This window comes from Capricornis sumatraensis, chromosome 19 (assembly GCF_032405125.1).
Source record: "Capricornis sumatraensis isolate serow.1 chromosome 19, serow.2, whole genome shotgun sequence".
NCBI classification, from domain to species: Eukaryota; Metazoa; Chordata; class Mammalia; order Artiodactyla; family Bovidae; genus Capricornis; species Capricornis sumatraensis.
The window spans coordinates 31,750,987-31,773,951 of NC_091087.1; the positions used below are offsets into that span (position 1 = coordinate 31,750,987).

Consider the following 22,965-nt stretch of genomic DNA (forward strand, 5'->3'; position numbering starts at 1 on the left):
CATTTTCTTTAGGCATATATTTGTGCCAATTGTCTAATTAAAAAATAATGATGCAACACATATGACGGTGCCTACCACATAGCAGGTGCTCAGCCAATGCTGATTCAAATTTTTTCTTAAATTAGGAAAATATTTTTACAAGAGTTAAAAATTTAAATATAGAGGGTAATGCACCATGATGGTTCTATGGCCAAGGTTTGACACACAAGAAGGCAGTAGATATAGATATGATAGACAGTGCCTGATGAACTATGGACAGAGGTTCATGACATTGTACAGGAGACAGGGATCAAGACCATCCCCAAGAAAAAGAAATGCTAAAAAGCAAAATGGCTGTCTGAGAAGCCCTTACAAATAGCTGTGAACAGAAGAAAAGCAAAAAGCAAAGGAGAAAAGGAAAAACATACCCATTTGAATGCAGAGTTCCAAAGAATAGCAAGGAGAAAAAAGAAAGCCTTCTTCAGCAATCAATGCAAAGAAATAGAGGAAAACAATAGAACGGGAAAGGCTAGAGATCTCTTCAAGTAAATTAGAGATACAAAGGGAACATTTCATGCAAAGATGGACTCAATAAAGGACAGAAATGGTATGGACCTAACAGAAGCAGAAGATATTAAGAAGAGGTGGCAAGAATACACAAAAGAACTGTACAAAAAATGATCTTCATGGCCGACTGTGTGATCACTAACCGTGGGCCAGACATCCTGGAATGTGAAGTCAAGTGGGCCTTAGGAAGCATCACTACGAACAAAGCTAGTGGAGGTGATGGAATTCCAGTTAAGCTATTTCAAATCCTGAAAGATGATGCTGTGAAAATGCTGCACTCAATATGCCAGCAAATTTGGAAAACTCAGCAATGGCCACAGGACTGGAAAAAGTCAGTTTTCATTCCAATCCCAAAGAAAGGCAATGCCAAAGAATGCTCAAACTACTGCACAATTGCACTCATCTCACACGCTAGTAAAGAAATGCTCAAAATTCTCCAAGCCAGGCTTCAGCAATACATGAACCGTGAACTTCCAGATGTTCAAGCTGGTTTTTGAAAAGGCAGAGGAACCAGAGATCAAATTGCCAACATCCGCTGGATCGTGAAAAAAGCAAGAGAGTTCCAGAAAAATATCTATTTCTGCTTTCTTGACTATGCCAAAGCCTTTGACTGTGTGGATCACAAGAAACTGTGGAAAATTCTTCAAGAGATGGGAATACCAGACCACCTGACTTGCCTCTTGAGAAACCTGCAGGTCAGGAAGCAACGTTCGAACTGGACATGGAACAACAGACTGGTTCCAAATAGGAAAAGGAGTACGTCAAGGCTGTATATTGTCACCCTGCTTATTTAACTTATATGCAGAGTACACCATGAGAAATGCTGGGCTGGAAGAAGCACAAGCTGGAATCAAGATTGCCAGGAGAAATATCAATAACCTCAGATATGCAGATGACACCACCCTTATGGCAGAAAGTGAAGAAGACCTAAAGAGCCTCTTGATGAAAGTGAAAGAGGAGAGTGAAAAAGTTGGCTTAAAGCTCAACATTCAGAAAACGAAGATCATGGCATCTGGTCCCATCACTTCATGGGAAATAGATGGGGAAACAGTGGAAACAGTGTCAGACTTTATTTTTGGGGGCTCCAAAATCACTACAGATGGTAACTGTAGCCATGAAATTAAAAGACGCTTACTCCTTGGAAGAAAAGTTATGACCAACCTAGGTAGCATATTCAAAAACAGAGACATTACTTTGCCAACAAAGGTCCGTCTAGTCAAGGCTATGGTTTTTCCTGTGGTCATGTATGGATGTGAGAGCTTGACTATAAAGAAAGCTGAGCGCCAAAGAATTGATGCTTTTGAACTGTGGTGTTGCAGAAGACTCTTGAGAGTCCCTTGGACTGCAAGGAGATCCAATCAGTTCATCCTAAAGGAGATCAGTCCTGGGTGTTCATTGGAAGGACTGATGTTGAAGCTGAAACTCCAATACTTTGGCCACCTGATGCAAAGAGCTGAGTCATTTGAAAAGACTGGGAAAGACTGAGGGCAGGAGGAGAGGGGGTCAACAGAGGATGAGATGGTTGGATGGCATCACTGACTCAATGGACATGAGTTTGGGTAAACTCCGGGAGCTGGTGATGGACAGGGAGGCCTGGCGTGCTGCAGTTCATGGAGTCGGACAAGACTGAGCAACTGAACTGAACTGAACGTGGTGGAATTCATCCTTGATGTAAGTGCTCAATACAAGGAAGCAGGAAAGGGTGCATTACTAAGGAGGAAAAGGAATTTACCAAATAACCTAAGAGAGAAATTCAGGACCTCAGTGTAGCCACACAGAATACAGCAATGAGCAATGAGCAAGCACTTTCAGGAGAGCCTTGCAGAAGGGCGTGCGGTACCCACAGAACGGTCAGCTCACCTGTTGTCTTTGCTGAGGAGGCGGTGGACACCCCATTGAGCTCGCTGGGACTCCTTTTTATGGGCCGTGGCTTGTATTCTCGCTTGGGGACATTGGATGCAGCCGATATCCTGTGATACACATTTTAAGATGAGTCAGACATCTGATGAAAAATTCAAAGCCTCCAAACCTACATTTGTTCTGCCTTGTGGACCTACACATTTAGGTCCTAAGGTGATGGTCATGAAGGGGTTGGTTTTTACACATTGACCCTTGAGTAGCCCAAAGTGATGGCTTTGATATCCCAAATGTAGTTTTTTGGCTATATGCAGACATACCTCATTTTATTGCACTTTGCAGATATCTGCTTTAAAAAAAAAAAAAAGAAAGAAAGAAACAACTGAAGGTTTGTGGCAACTCTTGTACAGCAAGTCTCTGGGTGCCATTTTTCCAAGAGCATTTTCTCACTTTGCATCTCTGTATCCCATTTGATAATTCCCCAAATATTTCAAACTTTTTCTTAGTTATCCTATCTTTTGTGGTGATCTGTGATTAGGGATCTTTGATGTTTACTGTTGTAATTAACATGGGCCCCAGAAACAGTGGCATGTGAGCTGGCAAGCTTAATTGATAACTATGTGTTCTGACTGTTCTACCTACCACCTCCAGCTGTTCCCCCATCTCTCTCCTTCTCCTTGGGCCTCCCTATTCCCTGAGACACAACAATATTGAAATTAGGCCAATTGATAACCCTATAATGGCCTCTAAGTCTTCAAGTGAAAGTCTCATATCACTCACTTTAAATCAAAAGCTAGAAATGATTAAGCTTAGTAAGGAAGGCACATTAAAAGCCAGGAGAAGTCAAAACCTAGGCTTCTTGTACCACACAGCCAAGTTGTGGATGCAAAGGAAAAATTCTTTAAGGAAATGAAAAGTGCCCCTCCAGTGAACACACAAATGATAAGAAAGCCAAACAGCCTTATTGCTGCTATGGGGAGAGTTGTAGGGGTGTGGATGCAGCTCACGGATGACTTTGGGGGGTTCAAGACTTCGGTGAAGGAGGTCACTGCAGATGTGGTGGAAAGATTAAGAGAACTAGAAGTGGAGCCTGAAGACGTGACTGAATTGCTGCAATTCTCTGATAAAACTTGAATGGATGAGGAGATGCTTCCTATAGATGAGAAAAGAAAGTGGCTTCTTGAGATGGAATCTATTCCGGGTGAAGATGCTGTGAAGATTGTTGGAATGGCAACAGAGATTTAGAATATGACATGACTTAGTTGACAAAGCAGCAGCAGAGTTTGAGAGGGTTGACTTCAATTATGAAAGAGGTTCTACTGCGGGTAAAATGCTATCCAACAGCACTACCTGCTACAGGGAATTCGTCTGTAAAAGGCAGAGTCAACTGATGCTGCAAACTTCGTTGTCTTACTTTATGAAATTATCACAGCCGCCCCAACCTTCAGCAACAACCACCCTGATTATTGAACAGCCATCAACATGAAGGCAAGATGCTTCACCAGCAGAAAAGATTAGGACTTGCTGAAGGCTCAGGTGATGGTTAGCATTTTTAACAATAAATATTTTAAAATTAGAGTATATATTGGGTTAGACAAAACATTCATTTGGGTGTCTTCCATAAGGTGTTACAGAAAAACCCCAAAACAAACATTTTGGCCAACCCAATACAGAGTGGGTTGTTTTTTTTTTCCTTAGACATAATGCTATTTCACACTTAAAAGACTACAGTTTAGCATAAACATAACTTTTATATGCACTGGAAAGCCAGAATATTCATGTGACTCACTTTACTGAAACATTCACTTTATTGTGATAGTCTGGAACCAAATTCTCAGTATCTCCAAGGTATGTCTGTATCTGTAAAGTATTTTCTCTCATAAAGTCTCTGAGGCATCTAGCAAGTACCAGGGATGAACTGGGCACTCAACAATGTTCACTTCCTTCTCTTTTTCCTCTTATAAAGATAGAATTAGGAAAAGACACACATGTGAGCAGGAGATGAACTACCTGCCTTCGAAAGTGGATGATTCAGAGACTGGACACATCTTGTGTCTTCCTTTTATAATTGCTGCATTGATTTAAGCCAAAATCCCTCCAAATTTACTCATTATGATAATCCCATGTAAAACAATTATCTGTTCTCAAATTTGATCAAAAAAGGGGGTAGTATTTCAACCCAGTATTTCAATTAATAGGGTTACTAAGCATGACATCACTGATTTTCAGAAAACCAGACAACACGCTCATCAGTAAAGTCATAAGGAACATGGCAATCTTTCTTTGACCATTTGGGGGCATTTTTGGCTCATTCAGTATCAGAGTCAATATTATAAACATGCCCTGATATTTCTGCTGGGGAAGTAAAAATACATCTTGTTCGAGATAATTACATACTATCTGGTGGGCTTCCCCAGTGGGTCAGTGGTAAAGAATCCGCCTGCCAATGCAGGAGATGCAGTTTGACCCCTAGGTCAGGAAGATCCCTTGGAGTAGGAAATGGCAGCCAACTCCAGTATCCTTGCTGAGAAAATCCCATGGACAGAGGAGCCTGGCAGGCTACACTCCACGGGGTCACAAAGAGTCAGATTTGACTGAGTGAGCACGCACACAAGAACCTGCTGTATAGCACAGGACTCTACTCAATGCTCTGTAATGGCCCACACAAGAAAATAGTCTAAAAAAATGAGTGAAAAGTGTTAGTGGCTCAGTTGTACCCAACTCTTTGCAACCCCATGGACTGTAACCTGCCAGGCTCCTCTGTCCATGGGATTCTCCAGGCAATACTGGAGTGGGTAGCCATTCCTTTCTCCGGGGGATCTTCCCAACCCAGGGATGTATGTATATGTATAACTGACTCACTTTGCTATACACCTGAAACTATTAATAATACACATTGTCTGAAGACCATCTCACTCCTCCCCACATCCCTAGATGTTGGGGAGTGGCCCTATACCATCCCACCTTCAGCTCAACTCTCATCATGTCAGCAATGAAGACAGGACCGCTCTGAAAGGGCTGAACTCCAAGGTAAGTGTGCAACCTGGGTTGCCCTAAACACAGGTCATGAAATAAGGGACTTGAGCAAAACGAGAAAGGAGAAAAGCTGCCAGACCTCCTTTCCAGGTTCTGTCCTATTGGACAAAGTCATACGCTTATTATCTCAGCACAATCCACACCCAACCATGAAAACCAGTGGAAGAAAATGCAACCCAGGAAGGGGCAGTGGGAAGGGGGAACTGGGGAGAAAGAGAGCGAGATGGACTTCTGACTTCAACTCTGCGGCCCTCGTCTGGCAGTCAATGGGGAGGCACTTACCTCATCTGCAGCTTGCTCTGCAGCTCCTGCAGAATCTCTGTGGACTGTCTGTGATAATCTAAAGCGGCCTCGACAAACACGGCCAGCTGGCTGACTTGTTCTACCTGCGGCACAAGTGGAAAATGACTCCGTGGAGGCCAGCGCCTGGGTCATGTTCAGACAGAGGAGACTAGTGACCCAGACCCGGCTTTTCAGGGAAGACCCCCACCCCACCACCACCACCAACCCTGTCTGCCTGGGCTCTGGTCGATTTTGTTTCATTTCATCACAAAGTAATAATCACACAGGTCATGGTAGAGAGCTAGACATGCTAGAGAAACATGTTCAAATCTAGTTTTGATTATGAAGTTGCTTTAACTCAATAAAAAAAAGTCTGTTTTTCCAATTAGATGATATTCTCGGGAGATGTGTATGCTATAAAGCTCATGGATCTGAAAAAGTAGAGATAAAGCTTTTCCAATGACAACTCAAGCCAACATTTAGTAAATGAATTTGCTTCCTTAGTGAAGTGTCTCTATTGGCAATTTTGAACTAAGTCACATCAAGAAAGTAAGTAAATTAAGCTGTTTTCAGGCTTCCCAAGTGGCGCAGTGGTAAAGAATCCGCCTATCAATGCAGGAGACACAGGAGATGCAGGTTCAACCCCTGGGTTAGGAAGATCTTCTGGAGGAGGAAATGGCAACCCACTCCAGTATTCTTGCCTGGAGAATCCCCATGGACAGAGGAGTCTGGTGGGCTATAGTCCATGGGGTCACAAAGAGTCAGACACAACAAGCAACTGAGCAGCACACAAGCTGTTTTCAGACAAGAAAAGAAGCCAGGGAGCAGGTCGTGCCCCAGGGCAAAGATATGCCAGCCCCCTATATGTATTTATTGCCATCAGCACAAAATAATTTCCCGGAAATAAACAACCCAAAGGAATGAACTAGGAAGACTCTGGTATCTCTCTTTCCCATGAACCAAGACATTCATGAAATTTGAGACCAAATTACAGGGATTAAAAAAAAAATCAAAAAGTTATGTTATATAGAGAGCCCCAAAGACGTGGGGATGCAAAATTTTAGGAAGAGATATCTCCAGTGGGGTATCAGAGCTCTGCCCCCAGCTTCCCTATATGTCTGGGGGGCTGCAACAAAAAAGAGGGATGAATGGAGCTGATTTCCACACGTCTCAGAGGAGGGATCACTGGGTGGAGGTGATGGGGAGGGAAGGGGTTCCAAGAGTGAATGCCGTGAACTCCAGAACCAGACAAAGCACAAACCAAAATCAATCCCGCTCTTTCCTAAACTTCCCCAGAGTGCATACCTCATCTCCTTACTTCATTTCTAAGTAACTTAGGGGGAAGTCTGCCTGCTTAGTCCCTCCTACACAATAACCCTGCAAAACCAATCATGGGCTCCTTTGCCTTCAAAGACCCAAGCTATTTTCATTTTCAATCATTGACTGTGCTTTATCTGTCTACACTTTAATTCTCCTTGCCCACGCACACCATCTTAAACACAGGCTCACTGTGTTTAAGATCTACATGGACTTCCATTTGGGTCATTCTGTGATCCGCATCTGCACAATGAAATCCCATCATATCACATTTACATAACCACACTCTGTGGCTGGAAAAGCAACCAGCCTAAGCCTGAAATTTCCAAAAACCCAATAAACAAAACAAAGACAGCCTGGCCCCTGCGAAATTCTAAGGATTTAAGGTTCACGTCTCTGGCTTTTACACACGCTTTTAAATAAGTCCAGCACCATGGCCTAACAGGATCACAGCAGAATCTGCTTCAGGCTCCTCACAGTGCAAGAGCTGTGGCTGGTTAACAACTGCACCACACTCCTCGGTCTTTAGTAAGGTTAATTTATATAGATACATACATATTTTAAAATTTTTATTTATTTACTTTTGGCTATGCTGGGTCTTCATTGCTGCACAGGCTCTTCTCTAGTTGTGGCAAGTAAGGGCTACTCTCTAGTTGCAATGCATAGCCTTCTCATTGTGGTGGTTTCTCTTGTTGTGGAGCATGGGCTCAGCTGCTCCACGACATGTGAGATCTTCACGGATCAGGGGTTGAACCCATGTCTCCTGCATTGACAGGTGGATTCTTTACCACTGAGCCACCAGAGAAGCCCAACTCTTAAAAAGAGTGTATTTTTTTTTTAATGTGAACCATGTTTAAAATCTTTATTGAATTTGTTAAAATATTGCTTTGGTTTTATGGGTGTTTTTTTTTTTTTTTTTTTTTTGTAGCCACAAGGCATGTAGGCTCCTAGTTCCCTGACCAGGGATTGAACCCGCACCATCTGCATTGGAAGGTAAAGTCTTAACCATTGGACCACCAGGGAGGTCCCAAAAGTCATTTTCTAGGGGCATGTGACTAAGCAGAAGCAAAACCAAAACCACATAACAGGTCTTTCACTCTTGGTTGGATGTGTCTTTCTACTAATGCAATACTTCCTAGATGTCTTCTTCCACATATCACAAGTCCCTTGATATGTCTATAAAATAATAGTTATAAATTCCCTAATGGCTCAGCAGGTAAAGAAATCGCCTGCCATACAGGAGACACAGGAGACTTGAGCGACTCAGGTTCGATTCCTGGGTCAGGAAGATCCCCTGGAGGAGGAAATGGCAACCCACTTCAGTATTCTTGCCTGGAAAATCCCATGGATAGAGGAGCCTGGCAGGCTACAGTCCAAGGGTTGCAAAAAGTGGGACACGACTGAGCACACACTCATTCATTCAATAGTAATAATAGTGGTGTGGAAGAGTTCTATGATCAAATAACTTTGAGAAACTGCCGTGTGTATTCTCTCTTAGGACTCTCTTAGAGATTAATTTTTCATATATTCATATAATCTGAACAGCCTTGTGATAAAGAAAACCTGTTTAGTTTTGGTTAACCCAGGGTTTCCCAAACTTATTTGACTGTGGAGACATTATTGACAAAACACAAACTACATCCTGTGGAATAAATTTTGGGAAACTCCACTCTAGATCAATGAAAAGCACCCAGGAATCTGGACTCTAGTCAGTCCACTTGTCCTGGAAGCCCATAGACAGGGGAGGGTTCCCAGGCTGGGCGTTTGTATCAAGAGAGCATACAGAATCCTGCAGATGCCTGCCTTCATGGAGCTGGGGAAATGGCATCTTTGTGTGGTATTTCTGGCTCTTGCCAAAGTCAAAGACCTACATTCCGTTATGTCAAGTCATGAGGAATAAGCTTCTCTGCAAAGACAGAAGAAGAGCATGTTAACGGGTCTCCAGGTGATTCAGCAGCAGTGGGGGGACTTCCCTGGTGGTCCAGTGGCTAAGACTCCCCACTCCCAATGCAGGGGCCTGGGTGCCATCCCTCGCCGGGGAACTAGACCCCACGTGCCACGACTAAGAGTTCACGTGCCTCCACTAAACATTCTGAGCACCATAACTAAGACCCGGCGCAGCCAAAAACATTACAATAATTGGGAAAAAAAAAAGGCAATGCAGGCTGGGAACCAACTTCTGAATACCCTGTACCCCCACCTCAGAGCCCACTGCTGGGGGTACAAGGGCCCCTCTCCTAGGGGGCGCTGCTCCGGGTGCCTCTGAGGGCACTGGCAGTCCCAGCCTGACCCAGCGAAGGAACCATCCTAGACCTGCCCCTCTGGGCTCCTGGAAAGCTTAAGGCCCCAAATGCCTCCTGCTTGCGCCTGCGTGTAGAATAAGGAAGTTACTCGGCCCCCAGCCAGAGATGAAGTAATGCTCGATGTCTCAAGTCCCACTCTTACTGACAAGTCCCTCAGGGACAACAGTGGGGGGCCAAAGGGGACTCTTCTCGCATTCCCAACTCTACCCCAAATAGGCAGGAAAACAGAGGCCGCTTTCCCTTAGGAGTGTTGGTGTGAACCACTCAGGTCCTTCTCACCACCCCTTCCTTCTTTCTACACCAGAGGAGGAGGAGGCCTGTTTGATTGATGCGATCAGGGCGAAAGGACCCTGTACTGGAAAGGCAAGAGGGTCTTGGCCCACGAGGTCTGTTTTCTTGAAGAGAGTGGGTTTGTGAAGCGACTTTTCTGCTCGGCCCACCCACTCCCCGAGGGTGGCTCTACAGGCTAGACCAGGCCTGGGGGAGGCAGCTGGAGCCCAACGTGGGCACAGGCCCAAGCCACCCACATGATTTTCCAGACGGTCCTGTCCTCCAGGCAGGGGGCTCGTTTGTCGTCCTTGTATGCCTGCCCCCCTACTTCCCAGTAGGGAGAATGTAGATGGAGAAGACAGATAGGCAACCTCACCTGGAAACCCCTACAAATGGCCTGTTGGCCAGAGAATCAAGGGGAACTGGAGAACATTTTCCAGACCTTTCCTCCTCAAAAAGACTGCCAGACCACCTGGATGTGACCAGACACTGTTGTGGAAAAAGACAAGGCTGTCCCTTTCTGGGTCCCTTTCTTGCGGTTGCCACAAGAAGAGGATGAAGGCAGTCTTCCGGAGCTTCCATAATAACTTGTGAGTCTTCTCGACTGTAAACCTGAGAGGGGCAAAGTTAAGAGCAGCCTCCCTCTCATGAGTCACTCCGTAAATGGTAGCTCTCGTCACTGTCATCATCACCACCACCACCGGTCTCCTTAGCACTGTCATTATCTCGAGAATCAGCAACCACAGCACAGATGGGTAAGGACCACTGTGGTTAAAAACAGCACAAGGAAAGGTGGGAAGAGAAAGAGAAGGAATCTCGTACCCAGGAAGCCTGCAAAGGCCTTCACCCTTTCTTTATTTTGATCTCTTCCCATCTCAATAGTCGATTTCCATGGAGATGTGAGCCCAGGTCCTAAAATGAGGGAGCAGACCCTGCTCCTCAGAGCTGAATGAAACCACCCCACCTTTACCTGCTAAAGGAAACTTTAGGGGGAACCCTGAAATTCATGCCTCTGTGAGCCCTGAGTTACAAACTAGCCTTCTCCCAGGATAGCATGGGAAGGGGTTAACTCATTTGAGACAAGCAGAATACTGTCCCTGTCAACAAATGGACAAATGACTGAGCTTTTATAAGGAAGGGATTATTTCTGATTTTGATTGATACTAGAAGGAAAACTGAGGTCTCTTGGGTCAACCACCAAGGAGAGAGAAATTGATTCAGGTCTCCCTAATGGAGTACTTTGTAATAGCTTATCACAGATTATGAATGAAGGTTACGACAAAGCACATGGGTTAGATAGCATGTTTGCCTCAGAGTTTAAATCCATCTCTAAAGGGCACAGGGCCGGAGGGGCGATCTTTACTGCAGCCCAATAAGGAATACATGCATCTGATGCCTCTCAAAACACTCTCTAAATACTTCATTTTTGAATCAATATGGCAACCCAAGACAAAACTAAACCAAATGGCCTATGGTTTGGGGATAATTTCAAGGAACTTTGTATTTTTAAGGGAAAGCAAACAACAAGGGAAAACTGTTATACCACTTCTCATTTTTCATAAAGTGTAAAAAAGAAAAAAATCTGATAAAATATTTAAAAGGAGAAACAGAATGTGCTTCTCAGCACTGGGGTCTAACGGACATGGGAATTTCAAATTGTTTCCTCCAGGATTGATGTCTTGTTAACATTGAACATAATCTTTCCTTGACATCACCATGGCAGATAAAAGGTGCTCAGGAGACTTGGTTTGACTTGACTCAAAAGATGCAAGACCTCAATGTACCTTTTAATAAATTATTGTAAGTAGAACATAGTTTTGCAGATATATAAATCCTCTGACTTGTTCCAACAGGTTGGAAAGTTCAACAAATAGGACCAAAGTAATGCTGGGCTGAGGTGGCTCATGGCTTCACCAAGGCCAGGCTTAGGGCAGGAACTCCAGAGGCAGGTGGCCAAGCATTCTTGAAAAATGCCAAATGACCTCTCATTGCCAAGGCAAAGAAGAGTGGCTTTCAACCTTCATGGTGTCCGCTTGGGGGTTACCATCCTGTTTAGTTTCATTCCCACCTGGTCTTCCCAGGTGGAAAAGCATGTGCCTGCAATGCAGGAGACACAGGAGACGCGGGTTCGATCTCGGGGTCAGGAAGAGCCCGTGGAGAAGGGAATGGCCACCCACTCCAATATTCTTGCCTGGGAAACCCCATGGACGGAGGAGCCTGGTGGGCTACAGTCATGGATGGCAAAGAGCTGGAAACGACTGAGCGCGCACACAAAATCTAACTTTACTTGCACAAATAAAATAAGAGCCGGTGGCAAGAATCACGGTACAAGAGAATGTTAGCATTTCTGAGGGATCTGTGTCAAGACCTTCACAATCGCCAAGTTCACAGGTACTACAAGGGTACAGCTGGCCATGTTTTCATATCCTGAAGGTTCACTGTGACAAGCAAAGGCATTGGAGAGCTGGATGATGAGTGAGGCTTCCCATGAGCCAAGGAAGCTGCTCCTCCTCAAACATCTGCCTCACAGAGCACAGTTTTAGCAAGACCACAAATTACCATATTCTTGGGCTTTCCATTCACCTGCAAAACCACCAATAGTATAGCCTCAAATATCACAAGGGCAGCTCTATCACGCACTTCACCCAAGACAATCCCGCCTCCCCAGGGCTGACCTAAGCGCATCTCTGAGGTAATCCCAGGATAAACAGGACCCTCTCCAGATCTGAGATTTGAGTCAGGACTTGCTGGATGCCCGAAGCTATTTCTGAGGCAGGAGATAATGGTTACGGAAAATTCCAGAAATTTGTAACAACTAAGGCTCCCAAGCTCCTCAACATGCTGACGACCCTCGTCATACAGTCAACGTTTTCATTCACATTAAAGTCTCCTGTTTGGTGTAAATACTTACATCATTTTCTAAAAAATTAAACATGCTTCTTTCAGCCAACTCCTTTGACTCTTCAAATTTTTCTACTGCTTGTCTGACTTCTTCATCTGGTATCTTACCTACTCGCTTCTTTTTATAATCGTAATCCAGGCGGCGGCCTTCCAGCTTTTTCAGGTGGTGCTAAGAGACAAAGGAGTCCTTCAAAGAACTGTTACACAACACAAACAAATTGTTGGCATTACGAAAATAGTCATTGCTTTTTCTCAGCATAAATTCTAGGGGGCAGGACCCCACCTTCTACTTCTCTGGCATGCACTCAGCATCTATTAGCAGCTCCTCTCACTGCTGGTCAACAAGGAATATTTGTGGAATGATTGAATGGGTAGATGGATGGATGGAAGATAGACTAAATGATTGTCTATATGGAACATAAAGATGCAGTATCAGGTTTTAGATTAATTTTCCAAGGTTCTCTATAGAACCCTTCAATTAAGTTCCATTAATTTCCAGGTAATTTCCAACCACATTAACCATACTCCCAAAAATGTACGTTTCTTTTGGCAACGCCTCACTAAGAAGTAGATTATGAAACACAAATTTCTAGTATCCTCTTGAATACTTAGGGATCTTCCATAAATTTCCCAAATAACTACAAAATAAGTCGAATAAACGCTATTGATGAATGTAAGGCACACAGAGGAGCGAAAGTACGATCTCTTTAACGAAGTAGGACAATTTAGAGGTGTCCATTCGTGCAATCCAGTGCCTTCTGTGCAGTAAGTTCCCCCTTACAGTCTGTTTAAGCTGAGGGCTCTCGTGTCAGAAATGCTATAGAAGGGATCACTATACAGGTCAAGGGAGTTTACAATTATAACCCCTGGAAGACAGATATTTGATATTGAAAGTGTAAGTCAAAACAGACTCTCCCACTGAAGCATGTGGGTAGCTTGACTATTCTTTTTAGTGGGAAGCACTGGTTCTAACTTCCACAATGGTTGGGTGAAAAAAGTATGAGACAAAAAGTCAGAACCATCTCTCTTACATGTTCCATGACTCTGGGCAAGTCTCTAAACCCCTCCATACCTCCACAACTATGGTTGTAAATGGGGACAACCGGGCTTAACCTGGCTACTTATGGGTGATGAAATGTCTGTAAAAGCTCTTTGACTCCAACAAGACCTTTTATAGATATGTCAGGCATATGTTAAATGAATGGGCTTCCACTCAGGAGGTCCAAGATACATAAAGCATAGTTGAGACTATGAAAAGCCTAATGAATATTGGACACAAGTCTTGATCATCTATAGTATTAGGTTTAAATGTATACAGATTCTCCATCAAACCAGAGCTGAGTAACAAGTGGTACCACTTAAAAATTATCCTTTTCATAGGGAAAAACATCTAAGGCTATGTGTATTTTGAACATTTATCCCACTTTCTATTTAGGATCCACATTCATATCCAGCCACCCTACTGAACCAGGTGGGGTGGAAGAGCAATGTCGTCCGGTGAAGTTTCTGTCTTTCTTCAAGGACAGCAGCATAAAAAGAAAGGGTATATTATGTATTTCCACAAAGGAGGTGTTTGGTTTAAAGGTTCTGCATTTGGGAAAGATACCTTGGTATCCCCACAGCTCATAATGCCTCTTCTCTAGAATCATCTGTTCAATAATAATCTGTGAGCACAAAGGCTGTGCTAGTCATCGTGACTACGAAAGTGAACAAAACCTGACTCCTTACTCCAAAGCACTTTCTCCCAAACAAGAAACAGAGAAGCCGTGATACTCATAGCACAAGGAGCTGTGATTAAGTCCAGCAGAGAACAAGAGCTTCCCACAGGGCAGAACATCGGAGCTGAGACCCGTGAGGTGAGATGGCTCAGCCGGGAGAAGTGGGGAAAAGGAGAACGAGAAAGAACAGAGAGAGCGCCCAGTGCCATGGGGACTGTACATAATTCAGTGAGGCTGGGCAAAGAGCTCAAGTGGGAAGGCGCTATCAAGCCCAACCAGTCAATCAACAGAGAGGAGGAAGGACTGGGAATTGGGGACTAAGCTGCTAGGTCTTTACTCCCCGTGGGCAGCTCCTGGAGGGCTTGTCCCTTAGGAAGACCGCTCTGGCTGCGATGTGGAGCGTGGACCGCAGGGGCCGAGATGTGAGGCTGGGAGTCAAGGGCTGCTGTGCTGATGTGTTTAAACATTAACCAGAAGTCAATAGAGAGAAGGGGGAAGAAGGGAGGTTCTAGAGAGAGGATGAAGGATGTGGCAAAGGCCCTGAAGAGGTGAGGATGAAGGATTCTGGGGCCCAGTGAAGGACTGGCCTGAGGGAGCAACTACTGCTGCTGCGAAGTCACTTCAGTCGTGTCCAGCTCTCTGCGACCCCATAGACGGCAGCCCACCAGGCTCCCCTGTCCCCGGGATTCTCCAGGCAAGAACACTGGAGTGGGTTGCCATTTCCTTCTTCAATGCATAAAAGTGAAAAGTTAAAGTGAAGTTGCTCAGTCATGTCCGACTCTTAGCGACCTCATGGACTGCAGCCTACCAGGCTCCTCTGTCCATGGGATTTTCCAGGCAATAGTACTGGAGTGGGTTGCCATTGCCTTCTCCAAAAGAATAGACAGCAATTGCCCTGATATGGAAGAGGAAAAAGGAGGACAGTGGGAGTAAGGCTCTAAGCGAGGTGCTGGGCATGGGGTAGCAGAATGTTCTAGGAGTTCCTGAATGGATGCTTTCATTTTTCGTTCAACCTTGCCAAGTTCCCCTCCATAGCCCTTGGTTTCAATGCAAATTCTAAACGTCTACACGGGCACCCCAGACTCTCCCCTGGGAAGCTCTGGGATACAGCCCAGGAATCTGCATTTCTAACATGAGATGATGATGCTATTGCTCGCCCTGGGACCACACCAGGAGAATCACTGGGCCTGAAAAAGAAAAAGGGGGAATCTCCCCAAAGTTCAGATGACTTCCAAGCTGGTCCCCGGCTGCACTCAGATCACTCTTCAAGGCCCCAGGTGTTAGACTTCTGGGCAGCTCCTCAAGAGGGTGCCCAAAGAAGGTCTCAGTGCAGGCTGTCCCTCCAGAATAGAAGTCCCTGGTGGGGTGGAAGTCTCAAGGCTGCTTTTGGGCATCTGCCAAAACACCACCAAGCAAGTGATGTGTGATTATTTACAGGTCCCTGAAAGCTCCTAGATATGCTCTGGAGGGCCATTTTTAACATTTTCCAAACACAAAATTGGGCTTCCCTGGTGGCTCAGATGGTAAAGAATCTGCCTGCAGTGTAGAAGACTTGGGTTCAGTCCCTGGGTTGGGAAGATCTCTGGAGAAGGGAATGGCAACCCACCCCAGTATTCTTGCCTGGAGAATACCATGGACAGAGGAGCCTGGAGGGTTACATTCCATGGGGTCGCAAAGAGTCAGACACGACTAAGAGACTCACACCAACACTAAACACAAAATGCTGATTCCTAGATACTGATTTCCATGAGAAGTAATGGAAAATAATGATCCCTAGTGCAATGAATCGAAAGATGCAGCCTGGATGGGAGGGGAGTTTGGGCGAGAATGGATACATGCATACATATGGCGGAGTCCCTTTCCGTTCTACTTGAAACTATCACAACATTGGCTATACTTCAGTATAAAATAAAACATGTTTTAAAACTAAAATAAAAAAGATTTGCGAGAGTAACACTGAAACACATACATTACCGTATGTAAAAAGAGATAACCAGTGGGCATTTGCTGTATGACATAGGGAACCAAAGCCAGCCAGTGCTTTGTGATAACTTAGAGGGCTGGGATGGGGAGGGAGGTGGGATAGAGGTTCAAGAGACAGGGGACATGTGTATACCTATGGCCGGTTCATGCTGATGGACGGAAGAAACCATCACAACATTGTCATTATCCTCTAATTTAACATAAAAGTTAAAACAATAAATAATAGATGGTGGCATTAAAAAAAAAAAAAGATGCAACTAATACCGCATGATTTTGATGATCAAAAAACCAGTACAAAGTTCTGGAATCATTTTGTTATGTGAAAACGGCTGTAGAAATAGGTATCTTGAGCTTGGCTTCTAGCTGGCTTCAATAAGACACAGAATAAAGGTCTGACTGTCCTGGAACTCCTTCCTGGTAAGCCAGGTTACCATAACTGAGTTATTATTTTACCACCCACAGTAAGATGATGTTTTCACTGAGTTGCTATGGAAATGTTCTAATGATTTTAAACAGTCTAAACATCATATTAAGTAGCAACAGGCAGATTTATAGCCTAGAAAACTTACCCCGATCTCTTTTAAATCTTTGTCTTGTAGTAATTGAAGTGGATCAATAAAAGTTTGCTTTACATTAATATCAAGAGAGTCTTTCACCTCAGCCATTAGCTTCATGGATTCACCAACTTCTATCAATGCACTGCCTTCAACAGAGAATACAAACAAAAAAGGCTCTTTAGCAGACTTCAAATCTAAGTGAACAGTGATATTTATTTAACTTCTTCCCCAAAGTTTGTGATGATCAATGATGTGAAATAAGGTCCTCAGTCTGGGACCTCTGAATCTTGACCCAGAGAAAATAAAATGTTAAAATGAGAAAGTCTTTCTATTTTACACATTTTCCTCACTGCTTCTGCGCTTTTCACTGCAGAGAATTAAAACCAAAGCTCCGACAGACTGAGGCACTTGCCGTATCTGCCACTAGAGGGGGATAAAGCTCCTTGATTTTAAACTGGTGGTTTTGTGACCTGGCACCAAAGGTTCCTTAGAAACTAGAACAAAATCCCTCTTTGTAAACAGTGAAAAGGATTCATTCATGGGGGCTAAGTATTAACCAATAAAGATGACAATAGAAATAAGTGAACAAATCCTCATCTCAGCTTCTGGCTTCTAGGTCTTCTTGAGGCCTTGTATTGAATACTCCCTGTATTCTTGAGATGGTTCTAAGGCTCCCAGCCCTTTCTGATCAAAGAAAGCCTGGCAGAGTCACACACACAGGGTGGGCAGAATCTGCTCCTGCAGTGAAGTGCAGGCCAGCCACACCAGGCTTGAGCAGCCACAGGCAGCTTCAGCTGGATTGAACCCTGATATTTGGCACCAGCTAACCTGCAATAGTACGCAAGTAGGCATTCGGGGCGGGGGCAGGGAGGTGGTGATTCTAGGTGGCTCATGGTAAAGAATCTTCCTGGCAATGAAGGCAATGCAGGAGACTCGGGTTTGATCCCTGGGTGAGGAAGATCCCCTGGAGGAGGAAATGGCAACCCACTCCAGTACTCTTGTCTGGGAAATCCCATGGACAGAGAAGCCTGGCAGGCTGCAGTCTATAGGGTCACACAGAGTCAGACATAAGTGAAGCGACTGAGCATGCATGCACACATTCTGGCAGCTGAGCACAAGGAGGGTTGTAGTGACCAAGCTGACCAACTCTCTTTGCATCGAAGCCCCTGCCCTGTCACCTGGCCAGATGCACTGCAGGGCTATCCATGGATGTCAGGGCCTGCCTGGCGGCCTCTCCTGTTCTTTTCACTGATGAGCCTTCAGAACAAGGAATAGGCCGTCTTGGTCCCAGTCACCCAGGAAATAAAATAAAATTCAGATTATACTGCTCCAAAGGACACTGATACCCTCTGAGACTAACATTTGAGGGTCTTTTTTTTTTTCAAGTTTTCAAAAGACTTTCCCCCCAGTTTCCTAAATGAGTTACTATGGCCTAATATTTGAATTCTCAATTGCCATATCTTGCCTTGTTACCACTACAAGAGGAGCAAACATGCCAAATTCTCCGGGAAGACTTAACAATTCAATTCACCCACAATTTATCAATTTAAAGTAATCTCAATCAAATTATATATGCTTTTCTGTGGAATTCCCTAGCGGTCCAGTAGTTAGGACTTGCCTTCACTACCATGGGCCCCAAGTTCAATCCCTGGTTGGGGATCCTGCAAGCTACACAACGTGGCAAAAAATAAGAGAAAATTAATATTTTTTTTGTTTTTAGTAGAAGGAACTTAAAAGAACTCTAAATTTCATCTGGAAAAATAAAATAGGTGAGTATGTCTGTGAAATTTTTATAATTTCTGGGGGAAATTTAGTTAAATATATTTTAAAATGATGATACTTAACATGGTACTTGATCAAAGCAGAGTACAGATCCAGAAAAGAGAAGAGAAAGATCAGAAACAAATTTAAAATAGTATATATGAAATTTTATAACAGAAAAGCTATAGCTGAGAAAGGTTGAACTTTTCAAAAAAGTATTAGGGCAACTAGCTATGCATTTGTGAGAACACACAATTAAAACCCTATTGCACAGTATTTGTCCATTAAACTCAAGAGCTTAGAAATTTAAAGGTAAGGAAAGAAAATATAGGTATGAAAATTAAGTATAAATAAACATTTGTACAGTTTATTAGTGCAGGGGGAGGGGTGGAAATGTTTTTCTAAACAGGATACCAAAGCCATAAACCATAAAAGAAGATCAGTGAGCCCCACTAAATAAAAAGCAAAAATCTTTCTCCATTAAAATGATCTCTGTCTACAAGAGCAGAAGGTACAGGCATACCTGGGGCGAAACTTCATCCAACATATGTGACAGACAAAGAGCAAATATTCTGACCACTGCAAAAGGCTCACAGGGACCTCCCGGGTGGTGTACTGGCTATGACTCTGTGCTCCCAATGCAGGGGGCCCGGGGTTCGGTCCCTGGTCAGGGAACTAGATCACAGGCCACAACTAAAGGTTCCACATGCCACAACGAAGATGGAAGATCCTACACGCTGAAACTAAGAGCCGGTGCAGCCAAATAAATATTTACAGCAAAGAAAAAGTTCACGGAACAGTAAGAAAAAAAATGAACACCTTAATATAAAAATAAGCAAAAGACACAAATATAAAACTCACAAAGATGATGAAAAACATAACTAAAAAATCTGCCTCACACACAATCCAAAAAATGAAGTTAAAACAGTGCCCAGATACCAGTTCTATTTGCTAGAAATCAGATGATCAGTTATTTAAAAGGAAACTAACAGGATAACTCTCAGAGTTAGTATAACTGTGCTGGAAAACATTCTCATACCCTCCTGGCAGGAGTGTCAATATGGTATAACCCTTCTGGAGGGTCATTTGAAATTATGCTTCAAAAACCTGAAAACTAAGCATCCTCTTGACTCAACAACTTAATTACTAGGAATTTCATCTAAGAACATAATCTTGGATATTTCCAAAGCTTTATCTAGGAAAGTGGTTATCATAAGTGCTGTGTAAATTATTTTTACATTAAAAAATCTAAATATCCAGTAAATGGGATTCATTGAACAAACTATGGATATATGGAATATTATGCAGTCTTTTTTAAAAAAAAAGGCCTGTGTGGAATATGACTCAGCCATGAAAAGGAATGAAACTGAATCGTTTTTAGTGATGTGGATGGGCTAAGAGTCTGTCATACAGAATGAAGTCAGTCAGAAAGAGAAAAACAAATATATTAAGGCATATATGTGGAATCTAGAAAAATGGTCCAGACGACCCATTCCTGCAGGGCAGGAGTAGAGACGCAGACACAGAGAATGGGCATGTGCGCATGTGTGGGGAGGAGGGGAGAGTGGGGTGAATCAGGAGAGCGGCACTGACAGACACGCAACCACGTGTAAAACCGATGGCGGGTGGGGAGCTGCCAGGGCACAGGGAGCTCAGCCTGGTGCTCTGTGACGCCCTACAGGGGAGGGGTCGGGGAGGGGAGGGCGGGGAGGGGATGCGTGCATACACATGGTGAGTCACGCTGTGTACGACAGAAACTAACATAACACTGTAAAGCAACTATCCCCCCCAGAAAAACAGTGGAAAGTACTGCGGAAGATTGTTTAACAACAGGGACCGTGTTATAGTCAGTGGGAATAAGCAGATTACAAAAGGGAATTAGGGTATATATGCTATAACCCCACTTTAATATTTTTAAAACTGTATATGAACAAATACAAGAATAAACCAACAGCATTAATATAAAGAACAAACAACTCTGGCAAATGAGGCAACTGACAAACAACTGATCTCAAAAACATACAAGCAACTCCTGCAACTCAATTCCAGAAAAATAAGTAACCCAATCAAAAAATGGGCCAAAGAACTAAACAGACATTTCTCCAAAGAAGACATACAGATGGCCAACAAACACATGAAAAGATGCTCAACATCACTCATTATCGGAGAAATGCAAATCAAAACCACAATGAGGTACCATTTCACGCCAGTCAGAATGGCTGCAATCCAAAAGTCTACAAGCAATACATGCTGGAGAGGGTGTGGAGAAAAGGGAACCCTCTTACACTGCTGATGGGAATGCAAACTAGTACAGTCACTATGGAGAACAGCGTAGAGATTCCTTAAAAAACTGGAAATAGAACTGCCTTATGACCCAGCAATCCCACTGCTGGGCATACACACTGAGGAAATCAGAATTGAAAGAGACACGTGTACCCAATGTTCATCACAGCACTGTTTATAATAGCCAGGACATGGAAGCAACCTAGATGTCCATCAGCAGATGAATGTGGTACATATAAACAATGGAGTATTACTCAGCCATTAAAAAGAATACATTTGAGTCAGTTCTAATGAAGTGGATGAAACTGGAGCCTATTATACAGAGTGAAGTAAGCCAGAAAGAAAAACACCAATACAGTATACTAATGCATATATGTGGAATTTAGAAAGATGGTAACGATAATCCTGTATGCGAGAGAACAAGAGACACAGATGTATAGAACAGTCTGTTGGACTCTGTGGGAGAGGGCAAGGGTGGGATGATTAGGGAGAATGGCATTGAAACATGTATAATATCATATATGTAACGAATCCCCAGTCCAGGTTAGATGCAGGATACAGGATGCTTGGGGCTGGTGCACTGGGATGACCCAGAGGGATGGTATGGGGAGGGAGGTGGGAGGGGGGTTCAGGATGGGGAACATGTGTACATCCGTGGCAGATTCATGTTGATGTATGGCAAAACCAATACAATATTGTAAAGTAATTAGCCTCCAATTAAAATAAATACATTTAAATTAAAAAAAAAAAGAACAACAAAGAGTATAACTGGGCCCATCACTGGGGAGGTAACTATGGGTGATGCTGGCATCTTCTTTTATTTTACTTGCCTGTTTTCTAAATGTCTTATGATGAACATGTATTATTTTTTAAATTTTAATTAATTTAATTTTTGACCATGCCATGTGGCATACAGGATCTTAGTTCCCTGACCAGGGATAGAACCGCGCCTCTGTGTTGGAAGTGCAGTCTTAACCACTGGACTGCCAAGGAAGCCCTGAACATGCATTTCTTGATAATAGGAAAAATTAATAAGGGTTGTTAAAATGAAGGTTTTGTGCATTACCAAAACTCGACGAAGGCTGCGTGCTCAGCTCTCCCAGTGACGTGGTAATACTCACCAAAAGTGGAGCCTTCCCCGAGCTCCTTGCCATATTTCAGCATGCAGTCGCCCAGCAGGCCCTCCGTCTGCGGGTACCCCGTGGTTTTCACCTGGCCTCGGATCTTCGACACAGTGTTCAGCATTCCTAGCTTAGCTCTGTATGCTTAAAAACATTATCATTTGTAATTCCTTAAAGTGGCACAGCAGAGTGACAGGTACACAGCATTTAACAAATGCAGCCGTGAAATCAAGGTCGCCCTAGACTCAGTGTCAGAGACCAGAGACAGGAAGGGCCCTGTGTGACCCAGTTTCTCACAAGGCTTCCTAGATTATTAACTAGGATAGGTGCTAAGGGCCATGATGAAAAAGAGAAATTAGGGCACAGACTGTTGACTCCCAAATAACATTATAGTAACCGAGGCTATCATTACCCTACCCATAGTTAACTCATTGAGTCAAGACGCGGACACTGGGGAAGACATATTTTCCTAGGGACCGACTGCAAACTAAGAATAGAATGGCTGAGGTGGGTGTTTCAAACCAATTGGTGGTTAACACCCACCCCCACCCCCAAGAGTGTATCCAGACTGATGGTCTTCAGTGTTATGGTGCAAGGGCACTGCGCGGCACACTCCCAATTAGGAAGCAGAACCAGTAGGCAACAGACACTCCCATGGTGAACAGGAGTCTGTGCTGATGGCCCCTTGGATACAGCTCCACTTCTGGACCCAAGGGAAATGGTGGGCGGCCACTAGATCCTTTCTCTGACCTAGGCCATGAGGGTTGACTAATCCCAGCTCTGTGCGACACACCATGCTAACTACTAGGACCTTAGAGAGACCGAAGACAGGGACGCCCTGGTGAACCAGTGGTTAAGACTGTGCTTCCACTGCGGGAGGCATGGGTCCAATCCCTGATCAGGGAACTAAGATCCCCCATGCTGCTCAAGGTGGGCAAATAATAATCTTAAAAAAGAGAGACACCTAAGACACACTCTGCCCTCAGGGAGTTCACACATAGTTCTTGGAAGGCAAAAAATCTAAGATGTC

The 22,965-nt window shown here is 43.9% G+C and overlaps 1 protein-coding gene across 1 annotated transcript in view; it reads right to left on the reverse strand.

Annotated features, from left to right (window-relative positions):
* The window catches only part of SH3GL3 (SH3 domain containing GRB2 like 3, endophilin A3), a 53,931-nt gene that overhangs the window by 25,306 nt on the left and 5,660 nt on the right, over positions 1-22,965 (reverse strand). Inside the window, exons 3-7 of the mRNA XM_068991154.1 lie at positions 21,936-22,079; positions 16,783-16,916; positions 12,523-12,681; positions 5,722-5,825; positions 2,407-2,516 (exon numbers count right to left, since the gene is read on the reverse strand). Of these exons, the coding sequence (XP_068847255.1) occupies positions 2,407-2,516; positions 5,722-5,825; positions 12,523-12,681; positions 16,783-16,916; positions 21,936-22,079 (651 nt within the window). The remainder of the gene's footprint in view (positions 1-2,406; positions 2,517-5,721; positions 5,826-12,522; positions 12,682-16,782; positions 16,917-21,935; positions 22,080-22,965) is intronic.